Here is a 19,089-nt window from a genome sequence, read left to right as displayed (position 1 = left end):
CACTCTGCGATCCAACTCATTCCAAACCATGTCAATTGGGTTGAGGTCAGTTGATTGTGGAGGCCAGGTCATCTGATGCAGCACTTCATCACTCTCCTTTTTGGTCAAATAGCCCTTACACAGCCTGGAGGTGTGTTGGGTCATTGTCCTGTTGAAAAAACAAATGATAGTCCCACTAAGTATGAATCAGATGGGATGGCGAATTGCTGCAGAATGTTGTGGTAGCCATGCTGGTTAAGCGTGCCTTGAATTCTAAATAAATCACAGACAGTGTCGCCATCGAAGCACCACCACACCATAACACCGCCTCCTCCATGCTTTACGGTGGGAAATACACATGCGAAGATCATCCATTCACCCACACCGCGTCTCACAAAGACAAGGCGGTTGGAACAAAAAAATTCTAATTTGGACACATCAGACCAAATGACAAATTTGCACCGGTCTAATGTACATTGCTCGTGTTTTTTGGCCCAAGCAAGTCTCTTCTTCTTATTGTTGTCCTTTAGTAGTGGTTTCTTTGCAGCAATCTACCATGAAGCCTTGATTCATGCAGTCTCCTCTGAACAGTTGATGTTGAGATGTATCTGTTACTTGAACTCTGTGAAGCATTTATTTGGGCTGCAATTTCTGAGGCTGGTACCTCCAACTTATCCTCTGCTTCAGAGGTAACTCTGGGTCTTCCATTCCTGTGGTGGTCCTCATGAGAGCCAGTTTCATCATAGCGCTTGATGGATTTTGCAACTGCACTTGAAGAAAGTGTTTGAAATTGTCCGTATTAACTGACCTTCATGTCATAAAGTAATGATGGACTGTCGCTTCTCTTTGCTTTTTTGAGCTGTTCTTGCCATAGTATGTACTTGGTATTTTACCAAATAGGGCTATCTTCTGTATACCTCTCCTACCTTGTCACAACACAACTGATTGGCTCAAAAGCAACTTTTAGGAAAGCACACCTGTTAATTGAAATGCATTCCAGGTGACTACCTCATGAAGCTGGTTGAGAGAATGCCAAGAGTGTGCAAAGCTGTCATCAAGGCAAAGGGTGGCTATTTGAAGAATCTGAAATATAAAATATATTTGGATTTGTTTAAAACTTTTTTGGTTACTACATGATTCCATAGGTGTTATTTCAAATCAAATCAAATTTTATTTGTCACATACACATGGTTAGCAGATGTTAATGCGAGTGTAGCGAAATGCTTGTGCTTCTAGTTCCGACAATTCAGTAATAACCAACAAGTAATCTAACTAACAATTCCAAAACTACTGTCTTGTACACAGTGTAAGGGGATAAAGAATATGTACATAAGGATATATGAATGAGTGATGGTACAGAGCAGCATAGGCAAGATACAGTAGATGGTATCGAGTACAGTATATACATATGAGATGAGTATGTAAACAAAGTGGCATAGTTAAAGTGGCTAGTGATACATGTATTACATAAGGATACAGTCGACGATATAGAGTACAGTATATACGTATGCATATGAGATGAATAATGTAGGGTAAGTAACATTATATAAGGTAGCATTGTTTAAAGTGGCTAGTGATATATTTACATCATTTCCCATCAATTCCCATTATTAAAGTGGCTGGAGTTGAGTCAGTGTCAGTGTGTTGGCAGCAGCCACTCAATGTTAGTGGTGGCTGTTTAACAGTCTGATGGCCTTGAGATAGAAGCTGTTTTTCAGTCTCTCGGTCCCAGCTTTGATGCACCTGTACTGACCTCGCCTTCTGGATGATAGCGGGGTGAACAGGCAGTGGCTCGGGTGGTTGATGTCCTTGATGATCTTTATGGCCTTTCTGTAACATCGGGTGGTGTAGGTGTCCTGGAGGGCAGGTAGTTTGCCCACGGTGATGCGTTGTGCAGACCTCACTACCCTCTGGAGAGCCTTACGGTTGAGGGCGGAGCAGTTGCCGTACCAGGCGGTGATACAGCCCGCCAGGATGCTCTCGATTGTGCATCTGTAGAAGTTTGTGAGTGCTTTTGGTGACAAGCCAAATTTCTTCAGCCTCCTGAGGTTGAAGAGGCGCTGCTGCGCCTTCTTCACAATGCTGTCTGTGTGAGTGGACCAATTCAGTTTGTCTGTGATGTGTATGCCGAGGAACTTAAAACTTGCTACCCTCTCCACTACTGTTCCATCGATGTGTATAGGGGGGTGTTCCCTCTGCTGTTTCCTGAAGTCCACAATCATCTCCTTAGTTTTGTTGACGTTGAGTGTGAGGTTATTTTCCTGACACCACACTCCGAGGGCCCTCACCTACTCCCTGTAGGCCGTCTCGTCGTTGTTGGTAATCAAGCCTATCACTGTTGTGTTGTCCGTAAACTTGATGATTGAGTTGGAGGCGTGCGTGGCCACGCAGTCGTGGGTGAACAGGGAGTACAGGAGAGGGCTCAGAACGCACCCTTGTGGGGCCCCAGTGTTGAGGATCAGCGGAGAGGAGATGTTGTTGCCTACCCTCACCACCTGGGGGCGACCCGTCAGGAAGTCCAGTACCCAGTTGCACAGGGCCGGGTCGAGACCCAGGGTCTCGAGCTTGATGACGAGCTTGGAGGGTACTATGGTGTTGAATGCCGAGCTGTAGTCAATGAACAGCATTCTCACATAGGTATTCCTCTTGTCCAGGTGGGTTAGGGCAGTGTGCAGTGTGGTTGAGATTGCATCGTCTGTGGACCTATTTGGGCGGTAAGCAAATTGGAGTGGGTCTAGGGTGTCAGGTAGGGTGGAGGTGATATGGTCCTTGACTAGTCTCTCAAAGCACTTCATGATGACGGAAGTGAGTGCTACGGGGCGGTAGTCGTTTAGCTCAGTTACCTTAGCTTTCTTGGGAACAGGAACAATGGTGGCCCTCTTGAAGCATGTGGGAACAGCAGACTGGTATAGGGATTGATTGAATCCCTATACCAGTCTGCTGTTCCCACATGCTTCAAGAGGGCCACCATTGTTCCTGTTCCCAAGAAAGCTAAGGTAACTGAGCTAAACGAGCTAAACAACTTATTTTATTTATTTTATTCTACAATGTAGAAAACAGTAAAAATAAAGAAAAACCCTTGTATGAGTAGGTGTGTCTACACCTAAAAATGAGAGTAATTAAGGTGACAGACATTGACACATTCAATACTGCCTTGCACGCTTTTGCTTGCTTCTAGCTGATCTAGGGTGTAATCATTAGTCCAACAGTTGCAAATGAGAGTTTCTATTGGACAAATTCAGGTATGTTCATCCCTGTTTCGTTCCGTTTGCTTCTGTTTAAGAAACTTTTTTCAAAATAATTAGTGGAATGAATACACCCCTGATCACACGCAAACACAGTTCACACACTCTCCTCTCACCTTTTCCCTTCGCTTGTGGACTTCAGTGCACAACACATCAGCTTTCTGTTACCAGGCAAAAAAACATTTCCAAGCCAAACCATATCATAACCGCTAACCGCTACACACAGCCTGCATTGTTGTCACCACAATAACTTTATAGTCAACATAGCTACTACAACAAACATGTTAGTAAACCCGCTACAATCATGCAGTACAGTCTACAGTCAGCAGCAAGCAGTTTAGCAGTTACACCTGCAGGTCCTGGTGACAATAAATTAATAAAACCAAAAGCTTACCTTGACTTGGAAGTTCCAGTGTTGGATAGCTATAGACAGTTAGCTAACATAGCATCCCTCTCTGTTTGAGGCGGGGTTTTGAATATGCTAAACTAGCTAGCTACATTCACTAGCTAAGTAAGTGAAAGTGAAAAACGACACAACAAAATATATCAAAATCTCTCTCCCTCTCTCTTTTTCTCTTGCTTCTTCATTTTTGAAGAAATTACTTTGTTCAAAACTATTCAAATTTTGTCTTTCTCTCTCTTTTAGTCAACTACTCACCATGTGTTAGGCACGGCAGTGCTAGCTAGTTGTAACTTATGCTTTCAGTACTAGATTCATTCTCTGATCCTGTGATCAGAGAATGTTGCAAGAGCTCTGATAGGTTGGAGGACGTCCTCTGGAAGTTGTCATAATTACTGTGTAAGTCTATGGAAGCGGGTGAGAACCACGAGCCTCCTAGATATTGTATTAAAGTCAATGTACCCAGAGGAGGACAGAAGCTAGCTGTCCACCGGCTACACCATGGTGCTACTCTACAGAGTGCAGTTGAAGCTACTGTAGACCTCCATTCCAGTGTTTTAATCAATTATTTGGTGATGTGAATATATTTAGTACAGTTTTATCTAAAAAGGATAACTTTTTTAATGTTTCACTATTTTTATTTGTATGAAATTCACTGAGGTGGATGGTCCTCCCCTTCCTCCTCTGAGGAGCCTCCACTGTGGTACGCATAGTTTCAAACAAAATGTAGGCCTACAGTATACACTCTTAGAAAAAAGGGTTCCATAAAGGTTCTGTAGCTGTCCCGTAGAAGAACCCTTTTTGGTTTCAGGTAGAACCCATTTTGGTTCCAGGTAGAACCCTTTTTTGTTCCATGTATGGTCCTACAAGGAAATGGTCCTATAAGGACACCAAAAGGTTTCTACCTCGAACCAAAGGGGTTCATCCTGGAACCAAAAGAGGCTCTTCAAAGGATTCTCAGATGGGGACAGTCGAATAACCTGTTTTCGTTGTAGATAGCACCTTTTTTTTGTATGATCGATATTGCTCATAGTTTTTTTATTTATTTTTTTACCCCCTTTTCTCCCCAATTTCGTGGTATCCAATTGTTTAGTAGCTACTATCTTGTCTCATCGCTACAACTCCCATACGGGCTCGGGAGAGACGAAGGTTGAAAGTCATGCGTCCTCCGATACACAACCCAACTAAGCCGCACTGCTTCTTTAACACAGCGCCATCCAACCCGGAAGCCAGCCGCACCAATGTGTCGGTAGGCCTATATTGCTCATAGTTTAAGTGTGTTTTAAGCATATTTGAAATTGTCTTAGAGGTCCATTAGGCTGCCAGGTCTTGTGTTACTTTTAGACAAACACTATTATCTACGCTACTGTGTTCACTGGGCCATACTCTGAGTCTACAGTAAGGTAGCCAGAGGAAGTGTCATCCCTCTAGTGCCCCTCTGTTTGATCTTTCAACTGATGGGACTGTCACCTACCATCGACTTTCTTTCAGAGGCTTTTACAGCTTTAGACCTTTGTAAATGTCATTGTTAAAAGTGCCTAGTCGTGTTTGAAATCGACTACATTGCAGTCGGTGACAAAATACTTACTGATCTACAAATCATCTTAAATGACTACTCATTATTAGTAGATGTGCCAATCTGCTCAGTCATTTATCAGCTACTGAGAAAACGGCCTCAGAGAACACGGCCTCTGAGAAAAAAATGTAGAGTTCATAAGGAAAGAGCTCCATCATCTGGTGCAGAATTGACAAAAGACTGTGAACTTTGTCCATCAGTGGATTGGAGGTCATGTTTAACAATGCTAGTTGAGATTGCTTGTGTACAGCTAAATCAGAGATAGGAAGTGACATAGTCCGTCATCAGATCGGAAGTCTCACTCTGGCAGCTGGTAGCTAGAATACCACCTTGTTCTTACTTGACCATACAGACTTTTCTGAGTGACAGTCTTTAGAAATGGATACTAATGTAAATGTGGCGAGTAGGACGAATGGGAATGAAAACTCTTCATATTCATTGACAATATGTGGGAGCTGTTTGAGATGTATTCGCAGGTTGATTCCTGTTGACTTCAAAAAAGAAATGATTGAATTATCAACATTGGCTGGGCCTGTGGTAAGAAACATCTTTATTACATTTTACGTGTCCACAATTAATTCAGAGTTATATGAAACCGTACATTTCTAGATTCAATTATTATTGTTATTTAGCAGTGTTTCTTATATAATATTGAATTCACTTAAAGGCCACTGGCACACTGGCTAATTATAGATTACTGGCATCTGGCACACTATAGATGTTTTTTCATCGCTTCATCTATCACCTTGCCTGTTTAACCTGAATTACTTTGAATGACCTCAAACCATACATTTGATGCATGTATAACACTTCAGTGTTAGGCCTATTCACTACACAGATTCCTGATAGTATACACAACTACATCAACTGATTTATCAAATGTTGTGGTTGTATCGGCACCAGGTTATGGCTCAGCTCATGGTATTTTTAGTGAGTTTCGTCAGTACAGTTTTCTGTGGCCATTTGGGGAAGACAGAACTGGCAGGGGTGGCTCTCGCCATAGCTGTAAGTATTGATTGACTTATGAGTTTATATAACTTTTTTATTACAACAATTGTGGGTAATATTATACTGGGTACCAGTATGTTTGTGCCATAATGTGACTTCTGCCACTTCGTGTCATGCCAAACATGATGGCACAAACAGACTGGTACCTAGCTGTGGTAATATTGCATAACTGTTGAAATTACAGCACACTATGAAATTTACAGTTTCAACCAATTTCAAAATGTCTCAAAATCTCTGTTCTGGTCTTCCAGGTGATTAATGTTACAGGTATCTCCATTGGGTCTGGTTTATCATCAGCGTGTGACACACTCATATCTCAGGTAGGTATGAAACCTAGTATGTTTCCTCCTCCTAACACAGACCACTGTCCCAAAATTTTTACCAATAGCATCGTCGTCATAGCTCTGGTCCAGGGGGTCCTACACAGCTTGTTATTGCTCAATATCAGTAAACTGCATGTAATCACCACTGGGATTATTATTTGACCCTGTTGGTCATCTATGAACGTTTGAACATCTTGGCCATGTACTGTTATAATCTCCACCCGGCACAGCCAGAAGAGGACTGGCCACCCCTCAGAGCCTGGTTCCTCTCTAGGTTTCTTCCTAGGTTCCTGCCTTTCTAGGGAGTTTTTCCTAGCCAACTTGCTTCTACATCTGCATTGCTTCCTGTTTGGGGTTTTAGGCTGGGTTTCCGTACAGCACTTTGTGACATTGACCGATGTAAAAGGGCTTTATAAATATATTTGATTGATTGATGTAGCACCCTGGACCATAGCTACAGTATCCTGCCATTCCACTCAAAGATGAACTTGATTATTTCTCCCTGCAGACCTTTGGGAGCCGCAACCTCCTGAAAGTTGGTGTCATTCTACAGAGAGCCATCCTCATTCAACTTCTGGCCTGTTTTCCATGCTGGGCTATTCTCATCAACACAGAACCCATCCTCCTGGCTGTCAAACAGAGCCCAGAGGTCGCCAGGTAGGTCAGACTCTTCCAGTCACTGCACACAGTTACCCCAGATCTAATAGACATCTAAAATGGCACCCTATTCCTTACATAGTGCGGTACTTTTGACCCAGGGCCCATAGGGATTAGAATGATATTTGGGACACAGGCTATGTCTGTGAATGTGTCTGTTTTCTGTGATTCACAAGTGACATGTAGAGATTGGTTTGTAGAATGTGATTACTGTTTTGGATCATTCTGATAGAGCTCTCTTATGTCACTTTAGGTTGTCTCAGATCTATGTGAAGATTTTTATGCCAGCACTCCCAGTGAGTACATCTATTTACCCAGACACACGTGAACACAGTCGATTAAGCAGTAGTGTAAAATAAAAATACTTTAAAGTACTACTTAAGTAGTTTTTGGGATATCTGTACGTTACTTTACTATTACTATTTTTAACAACTTTTACTTCCTAAAGAAAATCATGTACTTTTTACTCCATACATTTTCCCTGACACAAAAAAGTACTCGTTACACTAAGGCTTAGCAGGTCAGGAAAATGGTCAAATTCACGTACTTATCAAGAGAACATCCCTGGTCATCCCTACTGCCGCTGATCTGGCAGAATAGCGAAACACAAATGCTTCATTTGTAAATAATTTCTTAGTGTTGGAGTGTGCCCCCGGTAATCTGGACCCTTTCTTTCTAAAACTATCTGCCGAAAATGCTGCAACCCCTATTACTAGCCTGTTCAACCTCTCTTTCGTGTCATTTGAGATTCCCAAAGATTCAAAGCAGCTGCGGTCATCCCCCTCTTCAAAGGGGGAGACACTCTAGACCCAAACTGCTACAGACCTATATCTATCCTACCCTGCCTTTCTAAAGTCTTCGAAAGCCAAGTCAACAAACAGATTACCGACCATTTCGAATCCCACCGCACCTTCTCCGCTATGCAATCTGGTTTCAGAGCTGGTCATGGGTGCACCTCAGCCATGCTCAAGGTCCTAAATGATATCTTAACCGCCATCGATAAGAAACAATACTGTGCAGCCGTATTCATTGACCTGGCCAAGGCTTTCGACTCTGTCAATCACCACATCCTCATCGGGCAGACTCGATAGCCTTGGTTTCTCAAATGATTGCCTCACCTGGTTTACCAACTACTTCTCTGATAGAGTTCAGTGTGTCAAATCGGAGGGCCTGTTGTCCGGGTCTCTGGAAGTCTCTATGGGGGTGCCACAGGGTTCCATTCTTGGGCCGACTCTCTTCTCTGTATACATCACTGATGTCGCTCTTGCTGCTGGTGAGTCTCTGATCCACCTATTCGCAGACGACACCATTCTGTATACTTCTGGCCCTTCTTTGGACACTGTGTTAACAACCCTCCAGACGAGCTTTAATGCCATACAACTCTCCTTCCGTAGCCTCCAACTGCTCTTAAATACAAGTAAAACTAAATGCATGCTTTTCAACCGATCGCTGCCTGCACCTGCCCACCCGTCCAGCATTACTACTCTGGACGGTTCTGACTTAGAATACCTAGGTGTCTGGTTAGACTGTAAACTCTCCTTCCAGACTCACATCAAACATCTCCAATCCAAAGTTAAATCTAGAATTGGCTTCCTATTTCGCAAGAAAGCATCCTTCATTCATGCTGCCAAACATACCCTCGTAAAACTGACCATCCCACCGATCCTCGACTTCGGCGATGTCATTTACAAATAAATTGGATGCGGTTTATCACAGTGCCATCCGTTTTGTCACCAAAGCCCCATATACTACCCACCATTGAGACCTGTACGCTCTCGTTGGCTGGCCCTCGCTTCATACTCGTCGCCAAACCCACTGGCTCCAGGTCATCTACAAGACCCTGCTAGGTAAAGTCCCCCCTTATCTCAGCTCGCTGGTCACCATAGCAGCACCCACCTGTAGCACGCGCTCCAGCAGGGATATCTCTCTGGTCACACCCAAAACCGCTCCTTCCAGTTCTCTGCTGCCAATTGTTGGAACGAACTACAAAAATCTCTGAAACTGGAAACACTTATCTCCCTCACTAGCTTTAAGCACCAGCTGTCAGAGCAGCTCACAGATTACTGCACCTGTACATAGCCCATCTATAATTTAGCCCAAACAACTACCTCTTCCCCTACTGTATTTATTTATTTAGCTTCTTTGCACCCCATTATTTCTATTTCTACTTTGCACATTCTTCCACTACAAATCTACCATTCCAGTGTTTTACTTGCTATATTGTATTTACTTCGCCAACATGCCCTTTTATTGCCTTTACCTCCCTTATCTCACCTCATTTGCTCACATTGTATATAGACTTATTTTTCTACTGTATTATTGACTGTATGTTTGTTTTACTCCATGTGTAACTCTGTGTTGTTGTATGTGTCGAACTGCTTTGCTTTATCTTGGCCAGGTCGCAATTGTAAATGAGAACTTGTTCTCGACTTGCCTGCCTGGTTAAATAAAGGTTAAATAAAAAATATAAAAAAATAAAATCTGTAAATTACATAAACCAAACATATTGTGCCTTCTGGTTTGCGTAATATAAGCTATTTCAAAATATTTATTTACTTTTGAACCAAATACTTTTAGACTTTTACTCAAGTAATATTTTACTGGGTGACTTTCACTTTTACTTGAGTCATTTTCTATTAAGGTATCTTTACTTTTACTCAGTATGACAATTGGATACTTTTTCCACCACTGTAATTAAGATGAATTTATCATGTCAATAACTTACTGAAACATGTTCATCATACATTTTTTAACAGGCCACTTTTATTTACCAGCTGGAGGCCAGATATCTACAGAATCAGGTTAGAGCTAACCTAGACCTCAGTCAGTTGGCCTGCAAAGAGAATAATCACCTGACCATTTGATCTGAATGAGACTTTATTGTCCTTCAGGGAATCATATGGCCGCAGGTCATCACAGGTGTGGTGGCCAACCTACTGAATGCCCTCATCAACTACATCTTCCTCTATGTTCTGGGCCTGGGTGTAGCGTGAGTGTCATCCCCAAACAGTGATTATTCTCTCACCACCATTACCATTGAGGGCTATAGGATGGGATGGTAATTGTTAGCATTGAGGGCTATAGGATGTAATGTATGTTGTGGATTGTGTTCGGGAGACAGTGGGTCTGCGTGGGCCAACACCATCTCTCAGCTCTCTCTTGCTGTTATGCTCTATACCTACATCATATGGAAGGGACTACACAAGGCCACCTGGGCAGGTGAGACATGATTACACTAAAGTATATACCATCAAATCCACAAACTCTTTGAACTGTCTGTGACTTGAATGGACCCCATACAAAGTGATGCATAATATGCATTTATTACAGTTTTTTCCAACTGCTTACACACGTTTTCAAAACTGTCACATTTTTTCAAAACTCTACACACAATTCCCAAAACTGCACACATAAAATGCAAAATGCCTCACATCTCCTTCAAAATGTAACACTGCATTCAAAATGCCATGAACACATGTCAGAATGAAGCATTTGCATCAAATGGAAAACACTGCTTTCATAATAGTACATTTTTGGATATACCATGTAAACACTGTTGTTCTAAATCTAAAGCTCTTTGGTCTTTCATAGGCTTATATCTACATTTCAATACAATGTTCTACAGTGAAAGTAATCGGCTGAGAGGGGTAACAAGTACACTGTAAACACCAATGCAATGTAGAAACAGAGAATATTTATTAGGCCAAACATTACTGTTGTATACAGTAGCATACAACAAAACCATAAACATATGGGGGGGGGGGGGGGGTGCTAAGCTACGCTCCATCTCTTCTCCGGCCTGGGTCTGGCTACAATACTTTGTCCACATCACAAGATACGTTTTTTTCTTGCCAAACATCGAGGGAAGTATCTCCTAGCATGGCGTATCCAACCTTGGACAGAGGCAATCTCTATGTCCCCACATGCGTCCTCCATTACCTGGAGAAGCGGCATGCGGGCATAGGGTTGGCGATCATACACTTTCCAGCGCCAGGCTGAGAAGAATTCCTCTATGGGATTTAGAAAAGGTGAGTATGGGGGTAGGTACAAAACTACAAATTGTGGATGGGTGGCAAACCAGTTTTGGACCAGAACAGCCCGGTGAAAACTAACATTGTCCCATAAAACCACAAATCTAGCAGGCTCCTGATCTGGATCAGGGACAAGCATTGTGCAAATTGCATCCAGAAAAGTGAGCATATGGCCGGTGTTGTTTGGACCCAATGTGGCATTGTGATGGAGGACCCCGTTTTGAGTGATGGCAGCACACATAGTTATATTACCCCCACGCTGTTCAGAGACATTGGTAATTACCCTCTGTCCTATTACATTTCTTCTGCGGCGCCTGGTTTTGGTGAGGTTGAAGCCAACCTCATCCACATAAATATATTCATGGCGAATTACATGGGCATCCAGCTCCAATACTCTCTGTAACAGACAAAAGGATATACAGATGAGTAAATATGGTATGTTTGAAGTACTGGAAGTAGTGTTGCATACATACCTCTACAAAGTCATGTCGCATATTCTTGACTCTGTCAGAGTTTCTCTCAAATGGCACCTTGTAAAGTTGTTTCATCGTCACTCGGTGCCGTTGAAGGATGCGTTGTATGGTCGACAGGCTTACAGCATTGATGTTCTTAAATATGGTGTCATTATTCAAGATATGCTCTCTTATCTCTTGAATCCTAATTGCATTGTTGGCCAAAACCATATTTATAATTGCAGTCTCTTGTACATCTGTAAACAAGCATCCTCGTCCTCCATGATGTCTTTGCCTTTCCACTCTGTACAGAATTCAAACACAGTGTGTATTCAGCATAGGAACTGTAAACAATGTACAAAAAAATGTAGTACAGCATGATAACCAACCTCATTCATTCAATGCAGTGCAATAAATGGATGGCTTAGAGTTACAAATGTTTATGCAATACTATGCAGTCATACGTATTTTACAGTACATTACTGTAATGCTAAAATAGTAATTAGATAGTTGCATACCTGTTCTCATTTCTGAAGGTTCGAATTATGGACGCCACTGTAAATCGACTCAAGTTGGTCAAACTGTGGTTGATCAAATGATCAACAAGTGTTGCCCTAATCTCATCAGAGATGGCTCTCCTTCCTTCTCTTCTTTGCCCTAGTCCTCTTCTTCCTCTCCCTCCTACTCCTCTTGCTCTCTGTCCATTGTTGGCATCCATTGTTCAAAACAGGTAATCTGACCTTTGACCTATTTATAGGCCTATACTACAGTAAAGCAGTGATTGGTTAGTGATCAGTTAAGCTATTAGTGTTTGCACATGTGTGTGTGTGTGACCTGGTGAGTAAGTATAGCATTTTGATTGGTTGTGTTTGGAAAAGGAAAGCAAGTCACTTCCTGTTAGATGTTTGTCTTTTAGGTAGAGAATTGTGTGTAGTGTTTTGAAAAAAGTGTTTTATGCAATTGACAACTGAGTCAAAGGCTGAGAAATAGCTTATGGTTTTGGATATTTAGTGTGTAGTTTTGCACTTTGAGTGAGAGGTTTCAAAAATTGTGTGACATGAAAGGATTTTGTGTGTAAGCAGTTGGAAAGAACTGTAATATGCATTTATTGAGGGACAGCAGTGCAATGTCAAACCAAGTGTGCTGTTTTTGGCTTCCTAATGCATTAACGCAGCATGGTTTTGGTTCAGACCCAAACACCTTCTGTGAGAACATGAGCATTAACCTTTCAGTCAGGTTCCCAGTGTCTGAGCCTTGTTATCCTTGTAGGCTGGTCTTGGGAGTGCCTGGAAGACTGGGACACATATGTCCACCTGGCCATTCCTAGCATGATCATGCTGTGTGTGGAGTGGTGGACCTATGAGATTGGAGGTTTTCTAGCAGGTACGGCAACAGATGGAAGCAGGTCTATTTGGCGTCTGGTTATTTTGTTATTTAGCTATCTGGTTGTTTTGCATTGAAGTCTATTAATGTCATTGAATGTCTCTCTATTGTTATTTGTTTTATGTGAAATGGTGTTCTAGATTTTACTGTTTGCTTGTGGGTATTTCTACACATTACACACTGTTTAGATGTTACAGTGTTTCTGCTTTGGTTTGATATCCTGTCTCACTACCTCTCAATGGCAGGTCTGATAAGTGAGGTGGAGCTTGGAGCACAATCAGTCGTCTACGAACTGGCAAACATTTGTTACATGGTAAATATATAGTTAAGACTTTTTTAAAAACATTTTGGCAAATGTTCATCCATCATACCATATTTTACACTAGTCACATAGAGAGTGAGCCGTGTGTGTGTGTGTGTGTGCGTGTGTGTGTGTGTGTGTGTGTGTGTGTGTGTGTGTGTGTGTGTGTGTGTGTGTGTGTGTGTGTGTGTGTGTGTGTGTGTGTGTGTGTGTGTGTGTGTGTGTGTGTGTGTGTGTGTGTGTGTGTGTGTGTGTGTGCGTGCGTGCGTGTCTGTGTTGTCAGTTCCCTCTAGGGTTCAGTGTGGCAGGCAGTGTGAGGGTGGGCAATGCTCTGGGGGCTGGAGATACAGAGCAAGCCAAGCTGTCTGCCAAGCTGGCCATGTTCTGTGCTGGTACGTGTGTAGACCTCAAATAATATTTCAAAGATTGACAAGAGAAAATAAAGCATTAATACGATAATTAAATGATACGTTTCACTGAAGAAATGTGTTCAGTCTATGTATGACCTTTTGTCTCTGTCCAGGGTCAGTTTCTGTGTGCTTGTCGGTTCTTGTTGGGATACTGAAGGACAAAATCTCCTATGTCTTTACATATGATGAGTGAGTAATGTAGTCTGTGGTAATTTACCACTACAAATTTGCTTCTGTGGCTTTGGGAACTGTTGTTCATCGCCATGACTTTGCAGTTTGTTGTGTTTTAATACAACCCTGGTGTGTTGTAATGTATCTGTGTATGAACGTGAACATTGATGACCTTTTTTATGACATAGCAGAAGTACACAGTCATGAACTTTGCTTACATATTCCTTCACACTTTAACTAGGGTGAGATGTCTCTGTCATTGATTTACATAACTGAATGTATTTCTTCCCCCTTGAATTTCTACCAACAGGCAGATCAGAGAGAGGGTTGCTCAAGTTATGGCTTTCTACGCCCCTTTTCTTCTGTTAGATGCAATATCGGTAAGGAGTCAATGCTGCTACTGTATCACAACAGCTCCCTTTACTCATCACCTTACAGATCCACTCTTTATAATATCAAAGGTACTATTATAACAGGTACAGTGCATTAAGGAAAGACTTCTTCCACATTTGTTACATTGCAGCCTTATTCTAAAATGTATTACATTATTTCCTATATAAAAAAAAATATATATACTATATATCAACTCCAGCCACTTTAATAATGGGAATTGATGGGAAATTATGTAAATATATCACTAGCCACTTTAAACAATGCTACCTTATATAATGTTACTTACCCTACATTATTCATCTCATATGCATACGTATATACTGTACTCTATACCATCGACTGTATTCTTATGTAATACATGTATCACTAGCCACTTTAACTATGCCACTTTGTTTACATACTCACCTCATGTATATACTGTACTCGATACCATCTACTGTATCTTGCCTATGCTGCTCTGTACCATCACTCATTCATATATCCTTATGTACATATTCTTTATCCCCTTACACTGTGTACAAGACAGTAGTTTTGGAATTGTTAGTTAGATTACTTGTTGGTTATTACTGCATTGTCGGAACTAGAAGCACAAGCATTTCGCTACACTCGCATTAACATCTGCTAACCATGTGTATGTGACAAATAAAATTTGATTTGATTTGATATATGTATATATATATGACATTTACATAAATATTCAGACCCTTTACTCAGTACTTTGTTGAAGCACCTTTTGGCAGCGATTACAGGCTTGAGTCTTCTTGGGTATGATGCTACAAGCTTGGCACAACTGTATTTGGGGAGTTTCTCCCATTCTTCTCTGCAGATCCTCTCAAGCTCTGTCAGGTTGGATGAGGAGCGTCACTGCACAGCTATTTTCAGGTCTCTCAAGAGATGTTCGATTGGGTTCAAGTCTGGGCTCTGGCTTGGCCACTCAAGGACATTCAGAGACTTGCATTGTCTTGGCTGTGTGCTTAAGGCCATTGTCCTGTTGAAGATGAACCTCACCCCAGTTTGAGGTCCTGAGCACTCTGGAGGAGGTTTTCATCAAGGATCTCTCTGTAATTTGCTCTGTTCATCTTTCCCTCAATCCTGACTAGTCTCCCAGTCCCTGCCACTAAAAACCATCCCCACAGCATGATTCTGCCACCACCATGCTTCATCTTAGAGATGGTGCCAGGTTTTATCCAGACATGATGCTTGGCATTCAGGCCAAAGTGTTCAATCTTGGGCATCCCGGGTGGCTGCGTTGCAGTGCTAGCTGTGCCACCAGAGACTCTGGGTTCGCGCCCAGGCTCCGTCGCAGCCGGCCGCGACCGGGAGGTCCGTTGGGCGACGCACAATTGGCCTAGCGTCATCCAGGTTAGGGAGGGTTTGATATCCTTGTCTCATCACACACTAGCGACTCCTGTGGCCGACTCCTGTGGCCGGGCACAGGGCACGCTAACCAGGTCGCCAGGTGCACTGTGTTTCCTCCGACACATTGGTGCGGCTGGCTTCCGGGTTGGATGCGCGCTGTGTTAAGAAGCAGTGCGGCTTGGTTGTGTTTCGGAGGACGCATGGCTTTCGACCTTCGTCTCTCCCGAGCCCGCACGGGAGTTGTAGCGATGAGACAAGATAGTAGTAACTACTAACAATTGGACACCACGAAATTGGGGAGAAAAGGGGGTAAAAAAAAAGTGTTCAATCTTGGTTTCATCAGACCAGATAATCTTGTTTCTCATGGTCAGAGCCCTTTAGGAGCCTTTTGGCAAACTCCAAGCGGGCTGTTATGTTCCTTTTACTGAGGAGTTGCTTCCGTCTACCACAAAGGCCTGATTGGTGGAGTGGTGCAGATATGGTGGGCCTTCTTGAAAGTTCTCCCATCTCTTGAGCTCTGTCAGAGTGACCATTAAAGGGGTAAACTACCTCTTTACCTCTGTAGTCTGGTCTCCTTCACCACCAGCAGTTACCATACCCGATCTGCTAGGTGGTTGCTACTTAAAGTCCCCAGGACTTTCACAGTATTAGGCAATACTGCCTTCTCTTCTTGTGCACCAGACACATTTTTTTATTTAACCAGGTAGACTAGTTGAGATCAAGTTCTCATTTACAACTGCGACCTGGCCAAGATAAAGCAAAGCAGTGCGACACAAACAACAACACAGAGTTACACATGGAATAAATAAACATACAGTCAATAAGACAATAGAAAAAAAGTCTATATACATGGAATAATCTACAATCCATGCTTCATCTAGATATGTTAGTGCCACTGAATGAATTTAAAATATTGAAGGGAGACTCTTAGAGAGGAGTGTAAATGCTTTTTTTTTAGGTTGGATCATGTTGCTGTATTGTATTGTTCTATGTTTTAATTCTGTAATGTATTGATTGTTGCTGCCTTCTTGGACAGGTCTCCTTTGAAAAAGAGACTCTGGGTCTCAATGAGTTTTTCCTGGTTAAATAAAGGTTACATTTAAAAAATATAAAACAATTGGTCACCTCCCTGACCAAGGCTCTTCTCCCCCGATTGTTCAGTTTGGCTGGGCAGCCAGCTCTAGGAAGAGTCTTGGAGTTCCTTCTCACATTTAAGAATGATGGAGGCCACTGTGTTCTTGGGGAACTTCAATGCTGCAGAAATGTTTTGGTACCCTTCCCCAGATCTGTGCCTCAACACAATCCTGTCTCAGATCTCTAAGGACAATTCCTTTGACATCATGGCTTGGTTTTTGCTTTGACGTACACTGTCAACTGTGGGACCTTTACATAGACAGGTGTGTGTCTTTTCGAATCAGGCCCATTCAATTTAATTTACCACAGGTAGACGCCAATCAAAACATCTCAAGGATGATCAATGGGAACAGGATGCACCTGAGCTCAATTTCGAGTCTCATAGCAAAGGGTCTGAATACTTATGTAAATAAGGTATTTCTGTTTTTTATTTGCAAAAATGTCAAAAAAATCTGTTTTTCGCTTTGTGATTACATGGTTTTATATGTAGCTTGATGTGGATTTTATTTGATATATTTTAAAATAAGGCTGTAACATCAAGGGGACTGAATACTTTCCGAAGGCACTGTATGTTTGTAGTACAACAGTAACTGGGTCTCTGTTTCTCCTGGTTCCCCAGGCTGCCTCAGGTAGTATTATAAGGGGTGCAGGTAAGCAGAAGGTTGGGGCGATATGCAACGTCCTGGGTTACTATGGGGTTGGCTTTCCTGTTGGAGTGTCCCTGATGTTTGCTGCCAAACTAGGAATCATGGGTAAGAACATCTATAAATGTGTTTCACATTTTGTCCTTTGAATTTATGGAGTAATATTTCATTCCTTTTTCAGTCTTTTGATTGCTCCCGTATTGCACCTGGGCGCCTGACTGTTTCGTAATTTAACAACATTACATTGTTGGTTTGTGTGGCAAGGTGACAAGTTGGCTAAAGCAAAGACAAACTGGTGCCAATCTCCCTACTGCTTCCTTCAGGTGTCTTCACTTAGACTGTCACCGTTATGCTTTGTCTCCACCCCCAGGCCTGTGGACCGGTCTGTTTACCTGTGTGTTCCTACAGTCCTCCTTCCTCATCCTCTACCTATCCAGAATGAACTGGAAGAAAGCCACTGTAGAGGTGAGGGAACAAAGGCACAACAGTCAAGTCTTTATTTCATTTCATGTAAATGCCTTGAAGAGGATATTCATGGTGATGTGTTGGGTTGTTTGCAGGCCCAGATCAGAGCTGAGGTACAGGGGAACTCTACAGACATGGGTAAGAAAGTCTCAGTTTAATCATTGACCCTTCACTTTACTCAATTCATCATCATAACTCTTTACATGGCTTTACAAATGTATAATTGTATTAATGCGAGTGTAGCATTTCGCTACACTCGCATTAACATCTGCTAACCATGTGTATGTGACAAATAAAATTTGATTTGATTTGTTTATGGAAGAATCAATGCTCTGTCTAATAGGTGTGTTTCTGTGTGACAGACATGGCCCCAGAGGCCCAATCAAATGATATATCTCCCTGTGAGGGCCACACAGACAGAAATGCCCTGGCTGAGGCTGACGGTGAGGTTGGGGACAGGGTGGCCCTTAGCAAGGTGGAGGCCCTTCTGGCCCACAGGGCCCTGGTTATGCGGAGGGGCCTGGCTCTGTGTGTCATGCTCTTCATCCTGGCCCTGGGAATCATCATCAACCTACTGCTCACCAACCTTACTTGAAGAACACAGAGTGAGTTCCAGAGAGGATGGATTCCAGAGAGGATGGGTTCCAGAGATAGCTCCACTCAACCAGAGTGGTCAAAGGACCACCTAAGCAATGATGCAGAGAAGATAGGACTGGATAGGAGCTGGCCAAACTATGGTGCCAAATTGTTCCAGTACTGTTGGTCTGTGAGGAGCCAACGGATTATATATTCTGGGTCTTTTCATTTTTCATCTGAATGAAATTGTATCACATTGTCTGAGCTGATTACACAAACCAATCAAACCTAATGTTTTCTCATGGTAATAATATAGTGCAAACCAAAAATTAAAGACAGACTCACACTGTACCATCCAAAATGTTTGTATTCCATTCTATTAATTCATTCCAAAAACAGTGGTGTCATACCCATAGGGGGCCCAAAGGCACATACCCCCTTATAACAAAAAATGTAAATGAACTACTTAACTTTTTTAAGCCAACGTTTTATCCTAATTATTTATAACAAGATCTGTCAGCGGTATTTTGCGGTGGGGGCACACCGACTGAACCAATACCCCCCCATTCTTCCTCGTAAGTG

The 19,089-nt window shown here is 42.4% G+C and overlaps 1 protein-coding gene across 1 annotated transcript; it reads left to right on the top strand.

The window, feature by feature from the left end:
- Window positions 1-5,474: 5,474 nt before the first annotated feature.
- On the top strand, window positions 5,475-18,853 carry LOC110507773 (multidrug and toxin extrusion protein 1). Its single transcript, XM_036965513.1, has 17 exons — window positions 5,475-5,737; window positions 6,104-6,205; window positions 6,460-6,528; window positions 7,040-7,188; window positions 7,442-7,484; window positions 9,945-9,989; window positions 10,080-10,177; window positions 10,310-10,407; window positions 12,941-13,054; window positions 13,300-13,367; window positions 13,639-13,747; window positions 13,879-13,954; window positions 14,247-14,316; window positions 17,442-17,574; window positions 17,837-17,931; window positions 18,027-18,069; window positions 18,294-18,853. The coding sequence occupies exons 1-17, from the start codon at window positions 5,579-5,581 to the stop codon at window positions 18,524-18,526; spliced, it is 1,704 nt and encodes a 567-aa protein (XP_036821408.1). The 5' UTR covers window positions 5,475-5,578; the 3' UTR covers window positions 18,527-18,853.
- Window positions 18,854-19,089: the final 236 nt, after the last annotated feature.

Source organism: Oncorhynchus mykiss, chromosome 27 (genome assembly GCF_013265735.2).
Source record: "Oncorhynchus mykiss isolate Arlee chromosome 27, USDA_OmykA_1.1, whole genome shotgun sequence".
Lineage (NCBI taxonomy): Eukaryota > Metazoa > Chordata > Actinopteri > Salmoniformes > Salmonidae > Oncorhynchus > Oncorhynchus mykiss.
The sequence above is the reverse complement of the archived record's forward strand: the minus strand, read 5'-3'. Positions and strand labels throughout refer to the sequence as shown.